We start from the raw sequence: 20,417 nt of genomic DNA on the forward strand, positions 1-20,417 counted from the left end.
AAAAATTTTTTGAAACACAGACGTATTCAGTGGAGACCTCAGAAAGTGCATACCTTCTTAATAAGGCAAAACTTCTTCAGAGCAGAGGCCTGCCTTTAATAGGATAAAGAACATGCCACAAAACAATCAAACTTACCTGCAAGTAAATTAACTGAAAAACATTTCCAATCCTATTTAACAGGATAAAACAAAATTCAACATTCAATAAAGCAAAATTCAATGTCTGCCATCCAAGAAAAAATATTAAGTCCTCAACAAAGAAGGAGCCATAACCAGGAAAAATGAATCTATAGAATAAGCACATAAATGGCAGGAATGATTGCATAAGTAAAAAGTATGCTAAAATAGATATTATTATATGCATACTAACTCAAGGATTTAAAGAAAAACACTGAAATAAAGAGGAAAGAAACATAGATATATAAAACAGCCAAATGAGATTTTCAGAGATAAAGAATACCATACCCCAAATGAAATTTATACCAAATGTAATTATAGTAGTTAGGCACTGCAAAAGAAAACATCTGTGAATATGAAAACATTAGAATAGAAACTGTCTAAAATACAGCAGAGAGAGGTGAAACACTGGGGAAAATATTCATATTCAGTGACTTCTGGGTCAGTATCTAGTAGTCTAACGCATGTAATTAGGTGTCTAGAAAAAGTGGGGATATAGGAAAGATTTAAGAAATAATGGCTTGGGGCCGGCACTGTGGTATAGCGGGTTAAAGCCCTGGCCCGAAGTGCCTACATCTCATATTGGCGCCGGTTCTAGTCCCAGCTGCTCCTCTTCTGATCTAGCTCTCTGCTATGGCCAGGGAAAGCAGTGGAAGATGGCCCAAGTCCTTGGGCACCTGCACCCGCATGGGAGACCCAGAAGAAGCTCTTGGCTCCTGGCTGCTGGCTTCAGATCCATGCAGCTCCTGCCGTTGCGGCCACCTGAGGAATGAACCAGCGGATGGAAGACCTCTCTCTGTTTCTCTCTCTCTCTGTATAACTCTTTCAAATAAATAAATCTTAAAAAAAAAGAAAGAAATAATGGTCAACATCTTTCCAAACATGATGAAAACTAGCATCTGCAAAGCTATAAAGCCTATCAAACTCCAGTCAGAGCTCGCACCAGAATGAAATCTAACCTCATTCATATTGCTGAAAATCGCTTACAAACTCTCAAAAGAAGACCAAAAAAGGTACATTAAGTAGAAAGAAAAGGATGGGAAACTACAGACTTATTGTGATGATGCACAACTTTTTTAAAGCACTGAATTAATAAAAATCAAACATGAATTATGTCCATCTAAAATTCTATTTTCAGGAGAAAATGTCTCTTAGTGATAAAAGCCAAAAGATTTTTTTCAGGCAAGCAAACACTGAGATAATTAATCCCTGGCTGATGTGCAAAGCTAGAAATATTCGAGGAAGTTCATTAGGTCAAAGGAAAATAAATGAAATAAGGAATAGGATCTATCAAGCTTTCCAAGAAAAAGACGATGATAACAATTATTATCATCATTATTATAAATAAGACATATAATCTCACATTATTGTATATTCATATTAACAGTAGTAGTATAGTAGTTTACTATCGCTTTTAACAAATTAGCACCAACTTAGCATCTTAAAACAATACACATTTATTATAGCACTGTTTCTATGAGTCAATAGGTCAAACTTTGGTATAGCTGGGTCCTCTGCTCAGGGTCTCATCAGGTTGCAATCAAGGTATTGGCCAGGTTACTTTATCAATGGTACATTTTGCTACAAAAACAGTGAGCTTTCAAGTTCATTCAGGTTTTAGGCAGAATTCGTTTTCTTGTGGCTTGTGACAGAGGTATCTGATTTTTGGGTAGTTACCTGCTGGAGGTCACCCTCAGATCCTAAAATCCATGTACAGTTCCTTGCAATGTGGGTTTCAATACATATGTTCATTTCATCAAGCTATCAGTGAGATGTTCTTTTTCCAGTCTGCCTAGATTGTTACATAATGCAGCACAACTGGGGAGTGACATTCCCACACCTTTGTCACAGAACACAACCTTACTACGGATGTGACATCTGTTTCCTTTATCAATTCTCTGTGTTAGAAGGTAGTCTCAGGTTCTATTCACACTCAAGGGGAGGCGATCACATAAAGCCTTGGACACTAGAAAGCAGAAATCATTTGGGATCATCTTGGGGTCTGTCCCTTTATGATTATGAAAATCCACTTGCTTGGAGAAAGAAAATATTGTCAATTTCATGAACATTCCTTCATCAACCTAATTATGTCTTGGTAAATTTCCTGGGGTGCATCCAGTCCCAGGTAAAAATCCACATGGTTGTAGTATGGAATCACTTTGTAATAGATGAGGTTTGCAATTTTGGGCAGCAAAATTTCAATATCCCTGGGATCAGCCACAATATCCTGGCCACCACTCCACATTGCCGTTGGAACTTCCATCTTAGTAATGTCGTATAAAGGAGGCGTAGGCTAAACACATTAAAAGAAATTTTTAAAAAGCTCTTAAAGAAAACCATATTACAGAAAAAACATTAACCCTCAGTGGTTAAGCATGTTTGTCACCCACTAAAAGTGTGCAGTTAGGATACATGTATTGTATAAACATCATAATGTTAAAAATAATGAAGTACTATTGTATAAGAATATGAATTGTGAGTTAAAAAGACAACTGTTATATTCCTGACTTGCACTTTGGGAAAAAAGGACAAGATCCTAGAGGAAGACGCTTTTTATTTCTATGGAGGATCATCTTTCTTTATCTGAAATAAAGTAAAATGCTTGATAGGATAAAGAGCCCTTTCCATCCATAGAAATCTGGGCTCAGTGGTGTTACTGGTGTAAGCGCATCCAAAGGCTCTCACAGAGCATGGAGACCAAAGCATGAAAACAAATATTCAAAACATGGTGTTAAAAGGGAGTCAGACCATCACAGAGAATGGATGGCTCTAATGCTAAACTTTCAGCAAGTTTGGCCATATCCCTTCTCTTCATCCTTGAGCAGATCCAGTACAACCCTATTAGAATTTCATCCTTGTGGCCACAGGGGTTGAGTAAGAGATGAGCACGACTACAATGGGAGCAGAGCTTTCTCTCAGACAATTTTTTCCAGAAGTATTTGAGAAAATAGTTGCTTTTTCTTAAGTTTGAGATGGAAAGAACTATATAAAGCTAAATATATCCCATCACCAAATTACCACTATTTTGGAAAGAACCTAAGAATGAAAATAAGCATACGCAAGCAGAATTGAGAAGAACAGGGGAAGGAAGAATGGATGCAGGGCGGGGGACAGAAAGACAGAAAGACACAGAGAGAGACCTGATGAACGTGGACAGTGTTTTGATAGTGTTTAAATTCCTGGCTATCACTAGTTTGCTACTATATTTTTGATTCCAGTAATGAAGTAATTTTTAACCTAAAATAGAGTTTGTTTCTGCTATTTGCAGCTGAATAATCGAGTACTAAAAAACATTATTTCATGCTATGGAGTGAATTGCATTCTCTGAAAATTCATATGTTGAAGTCCTAATGTCCAGTATGGCTGTATTTGAAGACAAGGGTTTTAAGGGGTAATTAAAATGAAATAAAATTCATAGAGGATGGGGTCCTAACCCAACAGTACTAGTGCTCTTGTAATAAAAGGAAGCCTTGTGAGTGGTGCAGTGGTACAGTGGGTTAAGACACTGCCTGCAGCTCTGACAGTCCATACAGTCACCAGTTCAAGTCCCGGCTGCTTCACTTCCAGCTCCCTGCTAATGCGACTGGGAAAGCAGTGGAAGATGGCCTTGTGCCTCTGCCACTATGTAAGAGACCTGAAAGAGGCTGGTGCCTCGGCTCACTTGGCTAATCCTCCGCCTGTGGCGCTGGCACCCCAGGTTCTAGTCCCAGTTGGGGCGCCGGATTCTGTCCTGGTTGCTCCTTTTCCAGTCCAGCTCTCGGCTGTGGCCCGGGAGGGCAGTGGAGGATGGCCCAAGTGCTTGGGCCCTGCACCTGCATGGGAGACCAGGAGGAAGTACCTGGATCCTGGCTTGGAATCGGCGCAGCGTCATCTATAGCGGCCATTTGGGGAGTGAACCAATGGAAGAAAGACATTTCTCTCTCTCTCTCTCTCTCTCTCTCTCTCTCTCTCACTGTCTAACTCTGGAAGAGGGCTGGAAGAAGCTCTTGGTTCCTAGCTTCGGCCTGGCCCAGCCCCAGTGCTTATAACCATTTGGGGAATGAATTAGCAGATAGAAGATTTCTGTCTGACTCTCCTCTCTCTGCATCTCTTTTAAATAAATAAGTGAATCTTAAAGAAAAAAAAAAGAGGAAGTAATATATTTCCCCCTCTCCAGGAACACACACCACGTGAAGATGCAAGCCATGTGAGCACACATCGAGAAGGCAGCAGTCTGAAAGTCAGAAAAAGAGCCCTCACTAGAACCTGACCATGCTGGCAACCCTTTCAGACTATAAAAATGAGAGAAATAAAACTCCTGTTGCTTAAGCCACCAAGTCTATGATGTTTTACCATGACGGCACAAGCAGATTCATACACTGTAGTTTCTAGGAGAAAAGATTTTCGATGTTTTCACCTTGAGGAGATGATAAATGTTAGAGGAGATAGATAATTTTTACCCTAATTTGAATGTTACACAGTGTATACATGGATTGAGACATCACATGGTGCCCCATAAATACATACAATATTTCTGTGTCATTTAACAATATAAAGTGTTGAAAGGTCTACATATTGAATTCATTATCCTTAAGCAATGATGTGTAGTAAAAAATGAGCTTGTTTTTGCTTCCTTTCAAACTATTAATAAAATGGCACTGATCACCCACACCCAAATACACCATAATTAATTTTAGCAGCCATATTAGGAGCAAGAGGTAACATGGACAAAGGTGTAGAACCTGATGAAACTGTTACCTCAGCCAGGGAGAAATTTCTTGGAGCACTAGAAATGTACCTGTAGGAAATTCCTAATCATGTGACTGTGTACCTGAAGTTCTCTTGGGAGAATGACAATCAGGCAAAGCCCACTGGCATAGTCATTCCAGGTGTTACTATCATAAAGTATTGTGAGGCCTTGAAGCTTAAGAATAAATGGTAAATGAGAACATAGATCTTTGAGAAGGTAATATGAAGGCAGAGAAGGAAGAAAATGTACATTAGCACTGACCAGTAGTGCATGCCAAGGGAAGATGGGCTCTAGAAAGCAAGGTGCAGGACCCCAAAAGTGAACTGCAGAAAATGAGAGAAGAGGCACGCTTTCCTGGCTCAACGTTTTTTTCTCCCAGTAGAAGAACACAAAAATATTTCATGGAAAATATTGAGAGAGTTGAAGTATAGAAAAGCAATGTAGCACAGAGGCAGCCACAAGCATTAGCAAGCCTTGTGGAATAAAGTGGATCTGAGGAGCTCTTAAAACAAAGGTCTCTTCACTCCAATTATTTAATTACTCATTAAGGATGAAAGGGGCTATGTAAAAGAGTGACAAAGTAATAATGAAAATAAAGATTTGAATTCAAATGGCATTGAATAGCTTATGACCCAGATAATTTCTAACTTAGTTTTTAACTGACAAAATTTGTCAGTTTTATATGTATATATATATGTATATATATGTATATATATGTGTATATATGTGTATATATATATATATACACACACACACAGAATTTTCTTGAAATTTTTTTCACTTACTTTCTTATTAATAAAGGGCTACTAGTGCTTATATTGGTAACTGCACCTGTCTAATTTATGGTGCTATTAATTCTAGTTGTGACTAAAGATATACCTTTTAAGCATGAGTACAGTTTATTCGCGGTTTTAGGTTTTTCTTTTTATTCCTCCAAGGCCCCAAGGAAACGAGCTACAAATGAACCTGAATCATCATGTAGTTATGGTTTTGGTTGAACCTGTAAAAACAATGATAAAGCTAATGGCTGTGACCGAACTCTCATCCAAGCAGGTGAGTATTTACTGGACAAAGTCATCATCTAAAAAATTTTTCCCTAGAGCTGGCATTTAGCTTAGGGGTTAAGACACTCATGTCGGTTAACAAAGTGCCCGAATTCAGTTTCCAGCCCTGGCTCCTGATCTTGGTCTCCTATCAACACAGACCCTAGGAAGGAGTGGTGATGGCTCACGTAATTGGGTTCCTGCTACCTACGTGGGAGACCAGGATTGAGTTTCCAACTTTGGGTTTTTATTCCACCTGGGGCTGTTATGGGTATTTGGTGAGTGAACCAGCAGGCAGGAGATATCTGTCTCATTCCCTCAAAAATAACAGAAGTAAGCTTTCAATATAGCAGCTATACAGTATGCTCTTGTCAGGAATAATAATTCATTAATAATAAGAGAAAATATTACTTTGACAGAGGATTTGTGTCTATGTATGTGAACATAACTGCTTCATGTGAACAATTAAAGCAGTTTAGGGTAAAATATTTTTCATACCCATTGTTAAGCATTCTTGCTTGTAGCTATCATGAAAGCACTGAAAATTACCAATTAAAAGTTTTCCCATATTTCCACATCCCATATTTGAAAATTCCATGTATCATTAATGACTTCCTTTTCAGGGTGAGCTCAGTCCATCAGTAGGGAGCCAACATTTTTACTGTATTTCCTTACTTACCAGAAAAAAATAATAACAACACTTCCTTTTAATACAGAATTGTTGCTGTAAAAGTTTTCACACAGATTCTCAAGAAACATCTTGACACACCATTGTCATATAGCACTTACTCTTCCTAAAGGTGATTCTTCTAACTGCTATATCTTTTTTGAATTTCTTATTAATATACAGAGAACAAAATTCATGCATTCCATAAGTAAATTTCCTGCTACATCTTTAATGATTCAAACAGTTTTTTAAGAAGTGGCTAGCAGAGCCAGCCATTTTGCAGTTAAGATACCTCTTTGGACACTTTATATTGGAATATCTGGGTTCATGTCCCAGACTTCCAGTTCTAGCTTCTCACTGAAGTACACCCTGGGAGCAGCAGCTGCTGGCTCAAGTCCCTGCCTACGTGGGAGATCAGGTTTGAGTTATTGTCTCCTGGCTTTAGCCTGGCTCAGTCATAGGTGTTTAAGTTACTGGAAAAGTGCAACAGCAGATGAGATTCTCTCTCTCTCTCTCTCTCTCTCTCTCTCTCTCTCTATATATATATATATATATAAAATATATATATATAATATATATTATATATATTATATATATATAATGCAAATGAAGAAATATTCTTCTAAGTGGTTAGTATTTGATGTCCCAAAGAACTATTAGGACATTGTTCTTTCATTATATGAGAGGGATAAGAAGTCAGCATGAATTGAAAACAAAGACTGTTGATTTTAATTCTCTTTAAGATATGATATTAATTGAATCCTGGATGTTTTAAAATTTTTATTTTATTTTATTTTTTGAGAGATGAGAGAGAGAGAGAGAGAGAGAGAGAGAGAGAGAGAGAGCACGCTCCATTTGCTTCCCAAACACATACAATGACAAGGGGCTGAGGCCAGGAGTCAGGAGCTGGGAATTCGATCTGGATCTCCCATTTGGGTGGTAGGGACCCAATACATGAGTCATCACTGCTGCCTCTTGGGGTCTGCATTACCAGAAAGCTGGAATCAGCAACCACAGCTAGATAGGCGTCAAACCCAGGTACTCCAATGTGGGATACAGGTGTCTTAAGCTCCAGGACAAGTGCCTGCCCCAAGTTTTGCTTTTTGACAAGAAATAACTGCTGGAGAAGAATAGATTTCAGATCCAGGTATTCTCTTTTTATAGTAGCTAATTAACTTTGGCAATTTACCAAACCCGAGTCTTTGGAAAAATGGGAATAATACTTACCTTGCAAAGCCATAGTAAGGATTAGTAAAAATGATAGAGAACATGATAGGAACCCAATAAGCAGCATGTGACAAGCTATAAACATTATCCAGTGAGATGGATGGGAAGTAGTAGGTACTTAATGAATTTATATCATTTTTATTAGTTCATTTGCAGTATGTGACTATGCTGATTTTCACTGTACCTGATGGAAACGTAAGATATTTTGATCAGGATTTCCCCAGTCAAAAGCTTGGAGCTGACCAGAATTAACAACCTAAAAATAATAATAATAATAATAAAAAACACGTTAAAATGATAAAAGAAAATACCGTCCATCTAAAGACAATAAACAAAAAATATACAAAGATTAACATTGTGTTACACTCTTTAGGCAACTAAGCTAAATTTCAATCAAGATTATTAAGTCTAATAAGTCACTCCAAATTTATAATGAGATAATAGAGTGAGAATAGCAAGGGAGTGGTGATTCCATCCTCCTGAGCTGGCAGTTTATTGTGAAAACAAGTTACCTATCCCACCCTTCTGGATGGTTTCTTGTTTTATCACAAGCAAGACAGATAAGATAAAGGATTGTAAATCAGGTCTTTTGATGGGTTTTGTCCCTGCCTTATAACTGAATGTCAATCTGATTGTCAAGTTTTGTTTTTTGTTTTTTTTTTTTCCCAAAATTGTGCTTAAAAATTACCACCATACACTTTCTCTTGGAAGCCCCCCCTCCATGCTGCTCTGGCTGGAGTTCTTTGACTATGATAAATCATGCCTTTTAAATAAAAAAAAAAGTCAAATAACAAAAGTGATGAAAATTTGATACTAATTTACAGAACTAAATGATACCACCTTTCACTCTCCATCCTGTACCATTGCAATGAAAATCTTCAGACAGCAAGGTTTTTTAAATGTTTCAAGGCCACACATAGAATTTTTTTTAAGATTAAAGAAACATTTTACTTTAGTTAGGGGCTGGCCTTGTGGTGTAGCAGGTTAGGCTGCCACCTGCAATGCCAGCATCTGATACTGTCACCCCATGTGTACTGGCTGCCCCACTGATGACCCAGTTCCCTGCTTATGTGCCTGGGACGGCAGAGTAAGATGTCCCAAAACATCTGGCAACTCTGTTTTACCCTACGTCCTATTAAATTTGTTCCCTGCTTCAAAGTTGAGACTCTCTCTCTCTTTTTTTCCTCTTTCTTTTTTGGGATCCTACCACCCATATGAAAGACCTAGAGGAGTTCCAGGTTCATGGTTTTGGCCTAGCCTAGCCCTGACAGTTGCAGCCATTTGGGGAGTAAACTAGCAGATGGAAGATCTCCATCTGTAACACTGCCTTTCATTTCAAATAAACGAATAAAAGAAAAAATGAATAGATAAAAAATAGAATAGATAATAAATCTTTAAAAAATTTATATGAATGAAGTTGAATATCTTTAAAAATATGCTGACTTGGTTTGTCTAAGTTATTATGCCTATATTTCCTACCTTTAAAATTTTTGTCACTATTTAAAGAAATTTTCATCCACTGAGATCTATCATTTCCTCTACATGAGGTGTGGTGCTGCAAATTCCTCCTGTCTGTGGGACCAAGCTGCCTGCATTGTTGTAACATAGCCAGGGGCTGAGCATCTGAGACACCACCAGTGACTAATTGGACTTTTTAATGTTGAGGCTTCAAATATGAGAACAGAGGCACTCATACACTTGGGATTTTTTTTTTTTTATAATGCTTGTCACTCTTGTTGAATTGAGGAGGCAGATAATTTTCATATTTACCTCAAACACTTCATTGAATTATTCATAACTATAATTGATTTATTATTTTCTCTTAGCTTTACTCTTACATTTTCCTTACTCATTGATTTAATCCTGATTTTTAGTTTAGAATTATTAATTATTTCCATGATGATTTATAATTATAAGAAGTCTATTGCTACTAAAATCCTATTATTTGCAGTGAGAAGCAATAGAATGTACTAGTTAAGAATTTGGTCTCAGGGCCAGCGCCGTGGCTCACTTGGTTGATCCTCTGCCTGCAGTGCCGGCATCCCTTATAGGCACCGGGATCTAGTCCCGGTTGCTCCTCTTCCAGTCCAGCTCTCTGCTGTGGCCCAGGAGGGCAATGGAGGATGGCCCAAGAGCTTGGGCCCCTGCACCCGCATGGAAGACCAGGAGGAAGTACCTGGCTCCTGGCTTCGGATCGGCTCAGCGCCGGCCATAGCAGCCATTTGGGGAGTGAACCAACGGAAGGAAGACCTTTCTCTCTGTCTCTCTCTCACTGTTTATAACTCTACCTGTCAAATAAATAAATAATAAAAAAAAGAATTTGGTCTCTATCATCAAAAGAACTTGAAGGGCCAGTGGTGTAGTGGTTAAAGCCACTGCCTGTAGTGCCAGCTGATTCGAGTTCTGGCTGCTCCTCTTCTGATCTAGCTCTTTGCTGTGGCCTAGGAAAGCAGTGAAGGATGGCCCAAGTCCCTGGGTCCCTGCACCCATGTGGGTGACCCAGAGGAAACTCCTGGCTCCTGGCTCCTGGCTTCGGATTGGCACAGCTCCAGCCATTGTGACCTTCTGGGGAGTAAGCCAGCAGATGGAAGGCCTTTCTCTCTCTCTCTCTCTCTCTCTCCCCCTCTGCCTCTCTGTAACTCTACCTTTCAAATAACTAAATATTAAAAAAAAAGAACTCGAATTGTGTCCAAGTTTGATAGATGAAGCTTTGATCCAGGACAAGATATTTGTGAGATAAAAATAACAACAACCTTTTCATAGGATTGTGAAGATTCAAGAGGGTAATGCATATAAAGTGTGTAACACCTACTAATGCTCAACAAATAGGTCTTTTATTAATACTGTTACAGGTTAATATCTTTTCCTGAAATGCTTGGAACCAGAAGTTTCAGATTTCAGAGGCTTTTTTTTTTTAGTTGGATTTGGAAAGCTCCATAGATTTTTGCAGTTGAGCACCCTTAATCTGAACATTTGAAATACTCCAAATCCAAAGGTTAGAGCTAATGGAACTGTATCACCATCTAGAAAGCTTTTGGCCAAATATTTGGTCCCCAAAATAATTTATTTCTAATATATAGAAAGGATTTTTGCATCAAAGGAGAAGAGTTTTCCTTAAGAGAGGTCAACTGTGCGATATCTAAGGCATTCACTATGAAATTTATAGAGTGGGGATGCCAATGCTTTCATTGAAATTGCTGTGAGAATCCAATAATACTGAACAAGGTGATACATGTGAACGGCAAGAAGGGCACATAGTAAGTGGTCAATAATCGTGATACTGAATTTGTATAATCTGAAAGGTCATGCCCATCAGAGGAGCTGTATGTCTCCTCATCTGCAGAAGACTCTTTGCCCCAGAGATCTTTCTTCCCATAGGTATTTGAAGAGTTATGTCCTGGGAGGTCAACTCTTGAAAACATTTCAGAAATCCTAAAGCAGTGCTTCACACTATCAATAAAGTGATTCTCAGGACAAGCATTTGGCACAGCAGTTAAGAAGCTGCTTGGGACACCCACATCCCATGCTGGAGTGTCTGGGTTTGAGTCCTGGCTCCACTCCTGATTCCAGCTTCCTGCTAATACACTCCCTGAAAGTCAGTGAGTGATGTCCATGCAGGAGATTGGGATTGAGTTCCAGAATCCTCGCTTCAGCCAAGCCCTGCCCTTACTGTTGCTGGCACTGGGGGAGTCAACCAGCAGATGGGCAAGCTCTCTCTGTCTCTCTTCTCTCTCTTTCAAAAGGAAGAAAGGAAGAAAAGAAAGAAAGAAAAAAAGAGAGAGTCTCAACTTTAAAGCAGGGAACAAATTTAATAGGACATAGGTTAAATGCAGATTCCCAAAGTTCTCAGATGTTTTAAATCTTTAGGAAGAACTCTTTCTCTCACAGACACACACACATACACAGAAACACAAACCTCTATGTATATTTTGTTCACTTTCCAAAGGAATGAAACTAAAGCCAATGGCCGAGAATATAAGCAAAAATTTCATAATGGAAGAACACAAAGATAGACACACACAGTGCAGAAAATTGTAGCAACTGAATTTGACTCATTTCTAAGCTTTCTGTGAATATTGAGTATTTAATAAAACAAATTAAATTTTAACTGAGGCCATCAGGGAAATGCAGATCAAAACCACAATGAGGTTTCACCTCACCCCGGTTAGATTGGCTTACATACAGAAATCAACCAACAACAGATGCTGGCGAGGATGCGGGGAAAAAGGGACACTAATCCACTGTTGGTGGGAATGCAAACTGGTAAAGCCACTATGGAAGACAGTTTGGAGAGTCCTCAGAAACCTTAATATAGCACTACCACAGGACCCAGCCATCCCACTCCTTGGAATTTATCCACATGGAGTTAAAGGGGAGAAAAAAAGAGCCATTTGCACCTCGATATTTGTTGCAGCCCAATTCACAATAGCTAAGATATGGAATCAACCTAAATGTCCATCAACGGATGACTGGATAAAGAAACTATGGGATATGTACTCTATGGAACACTATACAGCAGTAAAAAACAATGAAATCCGGGCATTTACAACAAAATGGAGGAAGCTGGAAAACATCATGCTGAGTGAAATAAGCCAGTCCAAAAGGGACAAATATCATATGTTCTCCCTGATCGATGGCAACTAAATGAGCATCTAAAATGATACCCATTGAAGTGAAATGGACACTATGAGAGACAATGACATGATCAGTCCTTGTCTTGACTGTTGAGGAACAACTTACTATTTTACTCCTTTTAGTATTTTTGTTGTTGTTTTGCTAAGTGAAATGGACACTATGAGAGACAATGACAGGACCAGCCCTTGTCTAGACTGTTGAGGAACAACTTACTATTTTATTCCTTTTAGTATTTTTGTTGTTGGTGGTGTTGTTGCTGTTGCTCTGTTTGTTCTACATAAGACCACTGGTTGAACTCCGTAATCAATGCACAATCATTCTTAGGCATTTAAAATTAACAGAAAAGTGATCTCTGTTAAACATAGGAGTGGGAATAAGAGAGGGAGGAGATATATAGGTTGGCACATGCTCACTCGGACTTACCTCCAATGGTGGAACTAGAAATGTGCCAGGGGATTTCAACTCAATCTTACCAAGGAGGCAGGTACCAATGCCAGCGCACTTGGTAAAGTGATAAGTATAAATACACAACCGATCAAAAAGATAGGGTATGTGTCGAAGAGATTTCACAAATAAGACCAGTGTAAGCAAATAATGAAGGATAGAATTAAAAGGGAGAGAATGATCCTGCGGGGGAAGCAGGACACACAGCAGACTCATAGAATGGCAAATGCCCAAAACAGCACTCCTGCCTCAGAATCAACCCTTGGGACATTCGGATCTGGCTAAAAGGTCCATGAGAGTCTCACAGGCATGGAAAGCCATGACGTGGTGGCAAAAAACAATCTAAATGAAAGATACTGGTGAACAAGACCCCAGCAGAAGGAACAGGCCATCAAGGAGAGAGGTGCCTTTCTCTGAAAGGAGGAAGGAACCTCCACTGTGATACGGCCTTGACTAAACAAGTTCAGAGTCGGTGAACTCAAGGGGCTTCCATAGCCTAGACAGCTCATAGCAAGAGTCTCGGGTGATTGCTGATGTCATAAATAAGAGTGCCAATTGTTAAATCAACAACAGGAGTCACTGGGTGCATGCTCCCCACGTAGGATCTCTGTCCTTAATGTGTTTTGCTATGAAACGTAAAAACACTACTAGTCGAACAGTACCCTATACCTTGTGCGGTTGTGTGAGTGCAGCCTGTTGAAATCCTTGCTTAGTATATACTAAGTTGATCTTCAGTACATGAAGGTAATTGAAAATGAAACTCGATAAAGGGCGGGATGGGAGAGGGAGAGGGGAGGGCTACGGGAGGGAGGGAGGTGGGGGGGGGAGCCACAACAATACAAAAGTTGCACTTTGTAAATTCACATTTATGAAATAAAAAACAAATTTAACTGAGGATAAAACGTAAACCAGTAATCAATTCAAATCTTTCCCTAACATTTAATTTGCTATGAATAAAGTATTCTTGTTACATTTTGAAATACCTCATACAGCAATTGGAGGAGAAACAGATCTTTCTGGAATAGGCTGTATGCATTATTTTATATAGCCATATCAGAAATAATGGTTTCACAAGATTGGAAATACAGGCCTTTCCTTGAAAAGGAAGTATGGAATAATCTTAGGATAAGAACTCAGAATCTATGGTGAGCAGGCTTATAACTCTGACACTGAGGACAAGGAGAATAGAAGGGGGAAAGGGAATCAAAATGAGGAGTTAGTGCTGGTTTCAGAAACATCAATGTGACAGCAGCAGGAGCCTGCAGGCTTCCCTGGGAATGCTCCTCAATGGTCTTGCAGAAGTGGACATATATCAGTCAGGATTAGGAAGCATGTACCTGGGCCCAGTGCAGCATATTCTGAACTGATGTTCCCGCAGGGCTCTGTGAGAAATAAACATCCAAGCGGCTCTGTAAAGAGATTATTTTTTATCTAAAGATGAGTCATATAATTGTACCACAAATGAGCAATGGAAAGAAATTTGAGTAATTTCTCCTTTTCTTTTTTTTTAGAAAAAAAAAAATCACATGCCATGCTCTCAGAAGACACATTAACCAAAGATGTTCATCTGTAAGAATGTTCTCCTCTCTTGGCTGTTTTTCTGTCTCAAGCAGTCTTTATAAAGCCCACAGACGCTTACCTCTGGTCAAACACAAAAAGTAATGCATCTGCACCATTTCTTTCCAGCCTCACTTCACATAGGTCCAAGAATGAAGGAGGTTAAGGTATAAAAACCTCAGTGATATTTTCCTTCTTCCTGTGTTAAGTCCCAAAAGACTTTCAGAGTAAACTTGAATATAAGACATGGAGAGCAGATGTGAATGTTTCCTTTTATTTTATGATTTTAAATATGTTGTAAATACTCTATGGTGTTCTTCAAAAGTTTGTAGGACAGAATTTATCTAGTATATTTAAGTTTCATTTGGATAAAAAATATTTGGTCATTTCATATTTTCAACAATATGAGTTATTTTTCCCCCACCAATGTGACCATCAAAAACTTCTTGTAACTCTAAATTCATATACCCATTTATGGGCTATCCAAATCTGAAAAAGTCAACATCTCTAGAATTGAGTTCTGAATGTGTGAATTTATTTCCAAGTTTCACAAAGGCTACTTAAATTTTCATAACTGTATATCACTAAATATTGTAGCAGATGCTATCATATTCCATAATCCAGCCCTTAGTAATAAGACAAAGTGATTTGGGCCTTTAGGAAATTTTTAGATTAAATTAGGTCATTAGAGTGGGAGTCCCCAACTGAATCCTGGTGGTTTTATAAGGAGAAGGAGAGAAGCTACAGACACAGACTTACATGCCCACACTCCCTATCTCTCACTGTGATGTCCTACAGCACCTCAGTGCTCTGCCACCAGAAGGCCGTCACCAGATGGGGCCCCTACATCTTGCACTTCCTGAACCTTGAGCCACAATAAACTTCTTTTCCTTATAAAGTGAGCCTGTCTTAAGGCATTGCATTAATGCTAACAAAAAGCTGACTATCACAAATGGAGAACATCTTTAGCTCTTTCCCATCTCTGTCTCTGGTTTCAAACATATTTCCACTCTCAGTGGGGAAGTAAACAGAGTAAACAGGTGTTTTTTTGGTTTTTTTTTTTTTTTGGGGGGGGGTCTCTTTTCCCCTTTTCTCTTCAAGTTGTGACTTGGAAAAGAAGGTAGTTCAGTTAAGTTAGAAATGACTGGATAGTCTAATCCTCCGCCTTGCGGCGCCGGCACACCGGGTTCTAGTCCCGGTCGGGGCACCGATCCTGTCCCGGTTGCCCCTCTTCCAGGCCAGCTCTCTGCTGTGGCCAGGGAGTGCAGTGGAGGATGGCCCAAGTGTTTGGGCTCTGCACCCGCATGGGAGACCAGGAGAAGTACCTGGCTCCTGCCATCGGATCAGCGCGGTGCGCCGGCCGCAGCGCGCTACCGCGGCGGCCATTGGAGGGTGAACCAACGGCAAAGGAAGACCTTTCTCTCTGTCTCTCTCTCACTGTCCACTCTGCCTGTCAAAAATAAAAAAAAAAAAAAAAAAAAAAAAAATGACTGGATAGAACCCCAGCACTGATCCCTCTCATTACTTTTTGAAAAATAAATCTGCAGCAATCATTGAAGAGCTCTCCCTTTATCTCTTTGGATTAAGGAAGTAAGTGTGTCACAAAATAACTATTTCCAAGTCACACTAGAATATGGAAAATTGGTTTTAAAAATGCAGATACTTCGAATCATTCTCTGAGATGTTACTTCAGTAGGTCTCAGATAGGGCTCAGTTACAGCAAGGTAAATTTAAAAGCCCTGGCCTTCATCTACACGAAGGGCTTTTCAATAGTGGCACTTTAACCAACAAAAAGGGTTGGTAAGAGTTGATAAAGCTTTGTTGTCAAATCCTCTTGAAAAAGCAGAGGATTCTTGGCCTTGGTTGGAATCTATGAAAATAATAATTACATTTCTAGAGGCAAAAAGAAGGCTTTGACATAGTTCCACATCTAGACTGAATTCTCATAACTTCTATACAGCAGAACAATTGTTTTCCCAGACCCAAGGCCTTATACATACCATGTTTAAGTTTTTTGCATCAAATCCAGCTATAGAGAATAGGAAGTTGCTGCAAACACGATGGAATAGCTTTCGGTTGCACACTTTGGTGGCAATGAACTGATCCAAAAATGTATGAGGGTGGAACATTTTATCACCAAACAAAACCTGCAAGATCAATTTAATGTACCATCAAATCTCATGGATGTGGATGTTAGGAATGGAGAATGAGTGATAATTCAGGCAAGGACAAGACAGCAGGTGACATCAGCTGAGTTGGTCCTCAGTGAAACTATGAGGTCTGTTTAAACTTGTTTTTGGAGTCCTCTCAATTTAGTTCTTGATCCTTTTCCCTCAAGGATCTCTAATTGGAGGTATTTTTTGGAATGTCCCCTGACAGATAAGTCCCCAAAAGAAATTAATAAGGCTCTGGAGTGAGACTTTTATGTTTGATTCTAGATTCTGCCTCTTTTAACTTAGGAAAATATTTAGTTTCTATTATCTTAAATTTTTCTCAGCTCTCAAGTGGGAAAATTGATATCCATTAAATAGAAATGTCTTGCAAATAACAGGTCATGTTTAAAAGACAACTAGTGCATTTCCTAGTGTCAAGTAAACATTGCAAAACCAGTAACTATTATTATAATTAGTGACTGATACAGACTTAGTAAACCATTGCTTCCAGAATCTTTTAATGAACGCCTTCTAGATGCAAAAGTTTAACTCAAAGTTATGAGTCGCTACTATTTAAAAATTCAGGCAATTTAGCAAGTGAGTTGAGCATATATTTTGTATTTTATAAATCTTTCACATAACAACAAAAATGAATATCTAATCCCTCTTCATATAAATCTGTTTACTTTTCTTTCACAAAAGCCGGTTTTATAATCTTAAGATAATAAACTGGATATAAAGGTGAAGGAGCCAATGCTGTGGCATAGTAGGTTAAGCATCTGCCTGTGGTGCAGGCATCCCAAATGGGTGCCAGTTCATTTCTCAGCTGCTCCTCTTCGTATCCAGCTCTCTGCTCATGACCTTGGAAAGCAGTGGAAGATGGCCCAAGTGTTTATACCTCTGCATCTACATGGGAGACCTGAGAGAAGCTCCTGGCTTCTGGCTTTGGATCACCGCAGCTCTGGCATTACAGCCATTTGAAGAGTGAACCAACAGATAGATGACCTTTCTCTCTGCCTCTCCCTCTCTCTTTCTATAGCTCTACCTCTCGAGAAAATAAATAAAAATCTTTATAAAAGAGATAAGAGGAAGCACCTGGCTCCTGGCTTTGGATCAGTGCAGCGTGCCGGCCATAGCGGCCATTTTGGGGGGTAAACCAACGGAAGGAGGACCTTTCTCTCTGTCTCTCTGTCTAACTCTGCCTGTCAAAAAAAAATATGATAGTGAAAATACATTTTTTAGTTCTTAAAACTTTTGGAAAACTCTTCCTTGGTGCTACCTATAGAGATGGTTTCCTTCTATTTGTCATCATGACCACCCTCAGAACCTTGGTGAGGCACAAGATCATCAAAAAGAAGACCAAGAAGTTCATTTGGCACCGGTCCGACCTATATGTGAAGATTAAGCATAGCTGGCAGAAACCCAGAGGTATTGACAACAGGGTTTGGAGAAGATTCAAGGGCCAGATATTGATGCCCAAAACTGGTTAAGGGAGCAACAAGAAAATGAAGCGCATGCTGTCTAGTGGCTTCCGGAAGTTTCTAGCTGGAGGTTCTGCTAATGTGCAACAAATCTTCCTGTGTGGAGACTGCTCACAATGTTTCCTCCAAGAACTGCAAAATCATCTAGGAAAGAGCAACCCAGCTGCCCATCAGAATCACCAACCCCAATGCCAGCCTGCTCAGTGAGGAAACTGAATAGACAGCTCAGGTACACATTTTATTTGTGTTTAAATTAAAAATTTGGAAAAATTTATAGAAATTTCTTCTGGAATACTTTATTAACTGATAATTACAATTAAAAATAATAATTATCAGCATTTATTTTTATACACTTATATAATACAAGATCCTACACTATCTTTGGGACACTAGAGTCAGTAAATTCCTGCCATATATAAATTTTCAGATTGTGTTTCTAAAAAATTATTATGTTATGTGATCAAAAATAAGTCTTATTTAGTGGAATATTTGGTATTCCATAGAATTTTAGTAAGATATACAAAAAGGACATCATGTTCCTGATTCATTCCAAAGAGAGGCAGTGAGGAAGAGAAGGAGATGGCATGGGAGAAAAAAAGGAGGAGGGAGTAGAGGAAGGGAAAGAGAAGGCAAGAGGAGAAAGAAGAAGAAAAGGAAAGGAGGACAAGAGAAGATTAGAGACGAGAAAAACTAAAGTATGTCAAACTATTCAAATAAGACTTCACGGCCGGTGCCATGGCTCAATAGGCTAATCCTCCTCCTGTGGCGCCAGCACACTGGGTTCTAGTCCCGGTTGGGGCGCTGGATTCTATCCCGGTTGCCCCTCTTCCAGGCCAGCTCTCTGCTGTGGCCCGGGAAGGCAGTGGAGGATGGCCCAAGTCCTTGGGCCCTGCACCCGCATGTGAGACCAGGAAGAAGCACCTGGCCCCGGGCTTTAGATCGTGCATGGTGCGCCAGACGCAGCGCGCCAGCCAGAGTGGCCATTGGGGGATGAACCAGCGGTAAAGGAAGACCTTTTTCTCTGTCTCTCTCTCTCACTGTCCACTCTGCCTGTCAAAAAGAAATAATAAAAAATAAAAAAAAAGACTTCTCAATTCTTTAGGTCTGCAAAATAATACCAAATTATTCTCACTCTGGCCTCTTCAATTTTTTGTAATTACCAAAACACTTGTATATTAGACCAGATCTTTAATTTAACTCATTTATCGAATTTTAACCCTTCCTGTGTATCTTCTACCATGTTAACTTAATAATAGCAGTATACATCCATGGTATGAACTTACATTTTAAAAGAATGTTGACACCGATTTGAAGTTTTCAAGTGTGACAACCTAAATAGGTTGTCACATAAATAAATAACTGAAGTAAAAGGTAGGCTATGATTTTAAACACTGAATATTTTTATTTTTCACTTGCCAAAGCTGTCTTTTTCATCCCACGCCTTGTGGAAAATTCGTGTGAAAGGGAACAGCTAGTTCATAGAAGTAGTCAACCATGAACATATGATGTTATAGCTACTATAATGTGTTCCAGTTTTGTTTTGATAGTTATCTTTCCCAAACATTGGGTGAATCCTCATGGAAGTTTCTGACTACTTCACTCTGGCTCATACACACTACAGCACATTTACCCAAGGATGAATAATTTCTCTTCATACTAACCCACAGAGAAGATAGTAATGCAGGTCACTCAGCCATATAGCACCTAAGAGAACGGCAAGCACACTAACTGCAGATGTAATTCCAAGTTGGTTCTGGAGGGGGCAAGCTTGTAGCATACTGTCAATGAAAGAGGCTTCCTACAGTTCTTTCAGAACCTTTGTGAGAATTAAAAAATGTACCCTTCTGGGCACAGGGTCCCACATCAGGGTACGTGGTTTGGCAAGCAGAATACGAGCTGTCTTCAACTCTCAGTAGCCTGCTGAGTTAGGCAACTGATGCTTCCTTGGGTGCATGAGGATCTGGGACTGCAAGTTGGCACTGAAAAAGTGTGGAAAACGATACACATAAGCAAGACCAATGACACTGTGTCATCTGATCAGATCTAGGTGTAAAGCCTGGCTCTGGGTGATGTAGCTTAGGTCACTTAGCATCTCTGAGCCTCAGTTTGTTCCTTTAAGAAATGGAAACAATACTGACAATCTTTAGTATCACTCAGGGGATACAAGTGTTACTCCCAGGGATACAAGGATGCTCTAACATATCAAATGTGATACACCAGTCTAATAAAATAAAGAAAAAAAAAAGCACTTGATCATCTCAATGAAGAAAATGTTTTTTTGACAAATTCAACATCTTTTCATGA

At 39.3% G+C, this 20,417-nt stretch overlaps 1 protein-coding gene and 1 pseudogene across 3 annotated transcripts in view; one reads left to right on the forward strand and one right to left on the reverse strand.

The window, feature by feature from the left end:
* Positions 1-1,619: 1,619 nt before the first annotated feature.
* The window catches only part of LIPK (lipase family member K), a 66,508-nt gene continuing 47,710 nt past the window's right edge, over positions 1,620-20,417 (reverse strand). For 2 of the 3 annotated variants that reach the window (XM_062214902.1, XM_062214901.1), the window contains exons 7-10: positions 16,480-16,626; positions 14,260-14,331; positions 8,028-8,099; positions 1,620-2,470 (exon numbers count right to left, since the gene is read on the reverse strand). In XM_062214902.1, the coding sequence (XP_062070886.1) occupies positions 2,237-2,470; positions 8,028-8,099; positions 14,260-14,331; positions 16,480-16,626 (525 nt within the window). In that variant the 3' untranslated portion in view covers positions 1,620-2,236. Of the gene's footprint in view, positions 2,471-5,785; positions 5,907-8,027; positions 8,100-14,259; positions 14,332-16,479; positions 16,627-20,417 lie in introns of all 3 variants that reach the window. The other variant, XR_009868354.1, reaches the window with a different exon arrangement.
* Positions 17,943-18,333, forward strand: LOC133776166 (large ribosomal subunit protein eL32-like; annotated as a pseudogene).

This window comes from Lepus europaeus, chromosome 17 (genome assembly GCF_033115175.1).
Source record: "Lepus europaeus isolate LE1 chromosome 17, mLepTim1.pri, whole genome shotgun sequence".
Taxonomy (NCBI): Eukaryota; Metazoa; Chordata; class Mammalia; order Lagomorpha; family Leporidae; genus Lepus; species Lepus europaeus.